General features: G+C 25.8%; 1 protein-coding gene across 1 annotated transcript in view; it reads left to right on the forward strand.

Annotated features, from left to right (window-relative positions):
- LOC100214070 (replication protein A 32 kDa subunit) overlaps positions 1-9,612 on the forward strand; it is a 30,232-nt gene that overhangs the window by 14,290 nt on the left and 6,330 nt on the right. Inside the window, exon 6 of the mRNA XM_065811239.1 lies at positions 9,607-9,612. This exon is cut by the window's right edge and continues 186 nt beyond it. Coding sequence (XP_065667311.1) covers positions 9,607-9,612 — 6 coding nt within the window. The remainder of the gene's footprint in view (positions 1-9,606) is intronic.

Here is a 9,612-nt window from a genome sequence, read left to right on the forward strand (position 1 = left end):
ATATATATATATATATATATATATATATATATATATATATATATTTATATATATATATATTTATATATATATATATTTATATTTATATATATATATATATATATATATATATAAATATATATATATATATATAAATATAAATATGAATACAAAAATGACTTAACTGTACAAGAATTATACCAAATACTAAATTTTTATTTAAAAATGATAATGGATGACTCAAAACATTGGCGGGTGACTTGCGTTACCTGAATTTTTACTCTTAGTTATGCAGCGGGTGATTAACCTAAATCCAACTCTACACCACTGATACATACATACATACATACATACATACATACATACATACATACATACATACATACATACATACATACACATATGTGTATATGTATATATATGAATATATATTTGTATATATTTATATATATTTATGTACATATATATATATATATATATATATATATATATATATATATATATATATATATATATTTATATATATATATATATTTATATATATATATATTTATATTTATATATATATATATATATATATATATATATATATATATATATATATATATATATATATATATATATATAGGGGAGAACGAGGTTGGTTGTCAAAAGTTATTACAGGAAATGAAGATAATATTTAGAACTTTAAAATCATACAATCGAAATGTTATTAAAAAAAAACATTTTCACTGTAATTTTCAGCTTTTTTTAGTTAGCAGGAAAAAAGTTATTCATTTTTATAGGTTTTTAATATGAAAAAGTTAAATTTCGCTCACTTAGAAATTTTCTTTTACCAAACGAAAATTATTTTATTGTGCTTTGAATGTACATTTTTAAAGTTTTTTATTCATTTGAGTAACTTAATCCACCAAAAATTCTCATGAAATTCACACGCTTTTAGGTAAATTTACAGGTGTCTTGCAACTTACATAGAAGGGGTTGCTTGTCACAAAATATATGGGGATGGTTGTCACAATTTGAAAAAAATAGGCTCATAAAGAATAGGGTGTCCCAAAAAATGATGAAAATTTGAAAATCAAGAGACTATACCCTCCAAACTATGTGATTTGGTCTATAAAGATAGAATATTTAAAGAATTTTGATCCAAAGTTAGCAACTTTGCTAGATATGTATATAAATATATAAATTCAGAGAGATTTTTATTTTTTTACAGTTTTACGCGCATATTACTGAGATAATTTTCCTTCAACAAAAAATATAACTTACAATTTATTTTGCAGAATTAAATAATCACAGTGTTAAAAACCTTTTTTTTATTAAATTAAACACGTAGGAAAATAAATTAGTTATAAAGTATATGCTTTTGTGAGTTGATCTTTTGGCATTTTGGCTTGTAATTTTTTTCTATGATCTTTTGCAACAAGCATTATATTTTGCCTTTGATCATCATTTGTAGATGCCTTCACAAAGTCTTGTATAAGCTTGATGTTTCTTTCTGCACAATCGTTAGTAGTAGAGAGATATTTTACAAATAAACAGAACTTATGAAAACTTTCAGTTTATCCCAAGATTTTACTCCACCGTAAACCCATTGTTCCACTTTGCTTTTTGAAATTCCAATAATTTTAAAAAGATATCATAACTCTTGACCAACCAGAAAAGATAATGTTGTTTTGGAATCAAGAGCTGGAATAATTTGAGGATACCCAATACAGTATAGGGAATTTAAGTAGGTTATTAATCAATTTTATTTGATTGTCTTCAACGTCGCCATCTCCAATTGCTAACACAACTAGCTGTGGAGATAAGTACCAAGTATTTATACAAAACGACTTTGTAATCTTTGTTAAAGACTGTCCTAACTGGTCATTGTATTGCTCTTGAATTTTAAGACTTGTCCTGAAAGCATCAAGATCATTCTTGGGTGACTGAGAGCTTTTTAAAATTCTTAATTTTCATTCTTGGTAGACTGAGAGCTTTTTAAAAACCATGCTGCTTAAAGAATGGCGGTAAAAAAACTTCCCTTTTGTACCTCATTTTCCTCCTTTTCTATCATTATTTAAACAACATCTTTTGGTATTTCCAATGTAAGGAGGTAAAGTCCATCTGCCATAAAATGTGCCTCATGACAACCGCCATGTTGATGGAATTCAAAATTAGCTACATTTCCACTAAGATAAAAAACAACAAGCTGACAAACGTTTATATAATCACCTATTGCAAAAGCATTTTTAAGCGGAGCTTTTGAACAGAAGGTAAGGGCATCTTTTGCAAGAGTGTACAACACTGAATCAACTTTTAGGTTATCCACACTCATTTTTACAATATTATTTAGAGAGTTCACTTCTGTACAAACTTCATTCCACTTTTTTTTTTAACTTAAAATATAATGCTCTACGTGGACCTTTTGTCTTTCTTGTGAGTACTTCCGTGAAGTGAGACATGCAGCTCATATATGTGATGCCTGCATAACAACCACATCAAAGGGAGATTAAGTTTTACGCTCAGCAATTGAATTGCTCCAGCATATTTCCCCGTGTTACTACTGGTTGTATAGCAGCAGCAAGCAAACAGTTGATTAACACACTTGTAATAATCTCTCTAATGATTTTATTAGTTCAATTGCCTGGCATGCTCCAATACCATTTTTTAATTGGACAATCCCAAGCAATATATCATTGCAATCTGGAGCATCTGGAGAACTAACACTCACGGCCAATCTGCCATAAACAACATATATTTGAAAGTTTTCTGAAATTTCTTTTATTGTCAAAATGTAGAACTAGTCTTTTGGTAAATCAATTATTTGCTTTTTTAGAAGGCCCCCTGTTGACTGATTTATCTGAAACTGTTTTTTGTAAACAGAAGACCTAGAGATGTTTATTTTTTAAATTAACATTAGATTTGGAAAGAATGGCAGACATAATTGCGGTCTGAGGTTGTATTACAATATTATATCTTGCTGCCACAATTGGTGTTGCTTCAATAAGTTTATCAGGAGTAAGCTCTATGATTATTTTAGTCATTTTCTTTAATCTAAAAGTGTTTAATAAATAAATTTTTTATTTAAATTTGTTGTTGAGTCAATATGCCTCTATTAATAATAAAGTTGTTCAGGAAATAAAATAAATACTTGATTATAAATAAAAATTATTTTTAATAATGTAGTAGTTCACAATGATCTTTTTTTTTTCTTCATAAGTTTTTTGTCAAATTCAGCATCTGTTGAAGAGTCGAATTTGCAATCGGCTGTTTCGAATCCATCCTGGATTCCTTGAACTCTATAAATCTCTTTTTGTTTTTGTTTTTCTATAGTTAGAATTCTGAGTCTCCTCTTTTCAGTTCTAGCTCTTTAAGCCGCATTATCTTTTTTTTCAATGAACATTTTCCTTTTGGTCTTTAAAAGATTCTAGATCATTTTCAACTACTTCTAGATCATTATTAGATGCCCTTATTTGCTCCACAAAATCCATTTTTGAAATATTAAAAAGATTACTTACTAAGATAACTCGAATTTAAATTCTTCTACTAGAATTTTATGTTTTGTTTTATCTTTTAACTCAAGTGATTTCATTTTTAGCATTTTAGCGTATTTTTTAACTTCTTTAATTTGTCCCTAAGTAAATAATAAAAAAAATTATATTATTGATAACAATTACAAAAAACATACAAGTTCAAATCCAAGATGTTTTTGTGGACACAAGTTAAAATTATTTAACAAGTAAATCTATTAAAAAAATTTAAAAGGGTTCTTAAGCTTATCTAATAAATCTTTCTGTATGATTTTAACAACAATCCTTTTTTTATGATAATTATTACAAAAGTAAAGTAACAAAAATACGGAAAAATTGCTATATCCAAATTTGTCAACTAAATGAACCATAACATATAGGTATTTTATTTTTCAACAGACCAAATCCCAAACACTTGAGGGTACAGTTTTTTTTTTTTGGGACACCCTAATGAAGAATGCACACCAGGCTTACACCAATTTATATGAGAATTGTGTTCTTCATCCAACAATTTATAAAAACATCATTTTTAAAAACACATATATAGTCCTAAATTAAATATGTTTATAATGTTATATTAAAAAAAAATCATTTTTTGGTATAGTTTATTTTTTCTTTCAGTATATAGCCTTTTCTTTTTTTTTCCCAGATTATTCAGATTTATTCTTTGTATTATATAAACAAAATTTATTGGTACCAGTTTTAAATATAATCTACCATACATAAACATACCACGAAATGTGACAACCAGCCCCATAGTATGTGACAACCAACCCCGTGGGTGGGGTTGGTTGTCACACGGAAGAGGTCTTTAATAAATGATTTTACAGCAAAAAATATTTCACTCAATGTCATAAAACTATTGTAATAGTTATCGGAAATAGTTAAATTACTTTTGTGCAAAGTTTGGCATTGATTTAATGAAAAATAAATGCTGAGCAGTCTAAAATGTAAAAAGTGAGACAACCAACCCCGTTCTCCTCTATACATATATATATATATATATATATATATATATATATATATATATATATATATATATATATATATATATATATATATATATATAAATTTATTATTGCTCTGTTCTTTTAAGAACATTGAGCACTCTATTTTGTAGAACACAATTTAAAATTGTTTATATATGTGTGTGTATATGCGTGTGTGTGTGTGTATATATATATATACATATATATATGTATATATGTGTATATATGCGAGAGCAGAAAAAAGGTTTCCTAAAACGAAAAAAAAGTTTTCCTAAAACTAACATGGCAAGCCATGCGAGCAGCTTCTCTAAACAGCTTCTTACATTTAAGAATTATTACAACAATTAAAAATTCCACAATGAAGTGATAAATATATTAAAGTAATTAATATGTAAAATATATAATTTATTACATAAAATAAAAATCACAATAATTTAGGGTGTTTTTATATTTTATATTATAGATAATTTTATATTTTACCTGCTAGTGCAATCTAATCAAAAACATTTGGATTAACGCTTCATTTTAATTTTTTTTGTTGTTGTTGTTGTTGCATCAACTGTGTCTTTTAAAAAAACTTTTGGGAGAGCCATAAATATATATATGTATATATATATATAAATTTATTATTGCTCTGTTCTTTTAAGAACATTGAGCAATCTATTTGTAAAATACACTAACATAATTTAAATATATATATATATATATATATATATATATATATATATATATATATATATATATATATATATATATATATATATATATATATATATACATACACATACATACATACACACACACACATACATACACACACACACACACACATACACACACATATATTCATTATAACAATAAAAGTAAACAATAAAGTTGGCATCTAAAATAACTTGGTATTTATATTGTATACAAGTTATTATGGACTTAATGGCTTATTTAAATATTTATTAATATAGTCATTTACAAAAGTATATTGATGTAAAATTGTTTTTATTTAATTCATTTAGATTTAAGTTTTACTTTCTGAGATTTTTTTGACATTGGTTTTTTGATATATATATATATATATATATATATATATATATATATATATATATATATATATATATATATATATATATATATATATATATATATATATATATATATGTATGTATGTATACATATATATATATAAAAAACCTATAAAAAACGAATTTCAAACAGAATTAAAGTTAGATGTTAAAAAAATTAAATCAAACCCTAATATTTTGGTTTTTGCTGATAAAACAAATAACATTTACCAACTCACAACAGAAAACTATGAAAAAATTTTATGCGACAATATTACTAGTTCTTATGAAAAAGCCCCTAAAAATTTGGAAAAGGCAATTAATTTAGAAGCGCAAAGTATTGCTAAAAAAATAAACCTTGATAATAGAATCGAATCAACTGCCCCTGCCCAAGCCTTCGTAACACTAAAAGACCATAAACCAAATTTTCAAAACAAACTTCCTTGTAGGTTATTGGTTCCCTCAAAAAGTAAGATTAGACATGTAAGCAAAATTAAATTAGACAAAATTAATGATATTCTTAGAAATAAATTAAATTTACAACAGTGGAAAAATATGATGTTGTAAATTGGTTCTCCATAATCGAAATTAAAAATGACTGTACATTTATTCGATTTGACATAAATGATTTTTACCCCTCAAAAACCGCAGATATTTTAGATAAGACAATTGAATTTGCAAAAAGTCACGCAGTTATTCCTGATAACACAATCCGTGTAGTAAAACATTGTAGAAAAACCTTACTTTATTATAATAAGGAAACTTGGAAAAAAAACAAAACATACAAGACTGCTTTGATATAACAATGGGCAGTTATGGTGGAGCAGAAATTTGTGAATTTGTTGGACTATATATTTTATCCTGACAATGGTTTAATAGTAATGCGTAGAAAATCCTTAAAACAGCGCCTGCATATAACAATGTTTCCAAAAAAATGCATACTATGCCTACAAGAAAAATTTGAAATAATTACACATGCAAATCAAGAATGATTATTAACAAAAAATTGGAATTAATTTCTAAATGTAGGCATGAAAATAAGTTTCTCCTAAAAAACTATAAAAATAAATGAGTTCAAATAATATTTACATTAAATACCCATTTTAAAAAAAGCATAAGTAATCATTTCTAAAGAATTCTTTTTATAATAGTGTCAGCAAATTTTACAAATGTGTGAAAATTTACTGTAGTTAAGACATTTGCGACTTACTGTAATTTAATTTTTGGTAATTGAAGTTTTATTAATTTGATCATTCATTTCTAATGAATCTTTGTTGACGAAACACAGTGTAAAATGAAAAAAAATTTTGTAAGTGATTTTCTACTAATATATAATTGCTCTGTTCTTTTAAAAACATTAAGCACTCTATTGAGTAGAATACATTTTAAAAGTGTTTAAATATATATATAAATATATATATATATATATATATATATATATATATATATATATATATATATATATATATATATATATGTATATATATATATATATATATATATATATATATATATATATATATATATATATATATATATATATATATGTATATATAAATCTTTATTTAAAATTGAATGGCATTAGAAGTAATGAATTGTACAATTTCATCTGTTGTTAAATACTAAAAAAAAGATTTGAAAAGTTGTAGATTGTATATAAAAGAAAAACATGAAGATGGCTAATAGTTATAAGGTTTTTTTTGATGTACAAGAAAAAAAAATGGATTAATAAAAATTTTTATACCATAAAGGGACCAATACAGTAAAAGGATGCAGCTTGTTGAATAAGAAACAAGCAAGAATGAGTTTTGGTTTATCGTAATAGAGATGGTAGCTTGTTTGAGCATTGACTCTGATTGTATTTGTAGAAAAAAGAAAGAAATGCAACCTTACAACAATGGGAGAGTGGCTCAAGCTTGGCAGATAAAGCAGGTCTAATTTATTATATTTTAATTTATGTTAATTCACCTCCCCAAGGCTGAAAATGTCACTACAGACAAGGAGGCTACTAAATTGAAAACTCTGAAACACAAACCTTGACAATCAAGGCCGCTGCGCAGAGAAACAAGTTGAGCACAGTACTACCATGGACGTGGTGGGGATCAAATGCGGAACCTCGCTTATGACGTGAGTGCTCTACCACTACACCATGACGGCATTACATTTACAATGTGCTTTTAGACATTGTCTGAGAGTAAAAGGATTGTTATTCATCAGTATAGGAATACCAACATTATTGCAATATTTTTTTTGCAGTAAATAAATGGCTTATGTTGTCTAACAAAAATTGCAGATTTTAAGTCCAGAATTTAAATCCTTAAGCCACAGTAAGCCTTAGGCTGTTACAGAAGAGAAATCATATTAAAAATCAGCTGCTTGTTCTAAGCAATCAAAGAGTAAAGATTTTTTGTCAAGACAAGAGTATAAAGTTAATTTTTCAACTAGATACTTTGTGGTACCCTTAAAATTTACTTGAAATAAAGAAGAGTGTAGGCCTTCAAGAATCACTTTATTACTGCAGTTAGTAAGAAATAATTAAATAATCTCAAAACCTATATATGAAGTAACTAATAACAGGGTGAAGGATAGATGGAGAGGTCAAAGTGTTTTCTAGAGTTTTGAAAATTCGGAACTACTTATTTAGTACTTTTTAAAAATTAAATATTATTAAATATTATATAATTAATAAGATTAAATGTTAGACTTACTTTATTTAATGACATTGTTGAAGACTAACCAAAAGTCTCTAGAACCTAACATCTGATATAAGATACAAGGTTTAGTAAACTGAGAATAACAGAGCTTAACATCAGACGGGTCCTTTTTGCATTGGCTTCTTGGAATAATAAAAGGACATTAGTTCTTAAGAGAGATGTTTTTGTAAAAAAGATGAAGTAAATGATCAACTGCTCAAGATGGTTAAAATACGGAGTAGAATGAGGTTTGACTTGAAATTGAAGAGTAGGAATAAAAGCTTCCAAACTTTTAGTCCAGAAGGAATAGAAGCTTCTGAGATGCACTTTATGCAAACATATATTTTTGCTATTTATTTAGATGCTGACATACAATATCTTTTATAAAATTTATAAAAACTTTAGTATTTATATGGTGTAGTATTTGCAAAAAGAGAAGAAGATGATGACGACGATGATGATGATGATGATGATGATGATGATGATGATGATGATGATGATGATGATGATGATGATGATGATGATGATGATGATGATGATGATGATGATGATGATGATGATGATGATGATGATGATGATGATGATGATGATGGTGATGATGATGATGATGATGATGATGATAATGATGATGATGATGATGATGATGATGATGATGATGATGATGATGATGATGATGATGATGATCATGTTGATCATAATGATGTTTATATATACATATATATACAAAATATAACATGAATTTTGAATTAAAAAAATATGCTTAAGGATGTTCAAATGTTTATGCACCCCCGGTCACAAATCTGGCTCCGGTCCTGGCTATATTTTATCAAACCTGGCCGCGGGCCCAGTCAAATATCAAATAATAATGCATTCAAAAAATTTACATAATGCAGATGTAATGGCAATTGGCCAGTAGTCATTAGATGAGAGCGGGTTAGATATTTTAGGAATTGATATTATATGTTTGTGTATATATATATATACATATATATATTAAAAAAAACATTAAAATAATCTAATTACCATGCTTTTGCTTAAAAATAAAATTTATTCCAAAATTAAAATTTTTATCAGTCTTAAAAGTTGTTTTACCAACAGAAATATCTTAATCTTTTAAATATTTTAATTTAAAATCTTTTAAAATAAGCTATTACTATTATTCTAAAATAAGCTATTATTATTTTTTATCTTTCATTAGTAAAAAATAAATATATAAGTTTTTTGTTTGAGTTATTTTAGATTTATTACTTTAGTATTTCAAGAATAATTCCTTTTTTATAAGAAAATTTTGAAGCTTATCTTATCCCAAAAATAAACATTTGTAATCAAATGTTATTGATTGATTAAAATTTATGTTCTTTTAAATTTTACTTAGGATCCA

This window comes from Hydra vulgaris, chromosome 12 (genome assembly GCF_038396675.1).
Source record: "Hydra vulgaris chromosome 12, alternate assembly HydraT2T_AEP".
NCBI classification, from domain to species: Eukaryota; Metazoa; Cnidaria; class Hydrozoa; order Anthoathecata; family Hydridae; genus Hydra; species Hydra vulgaris.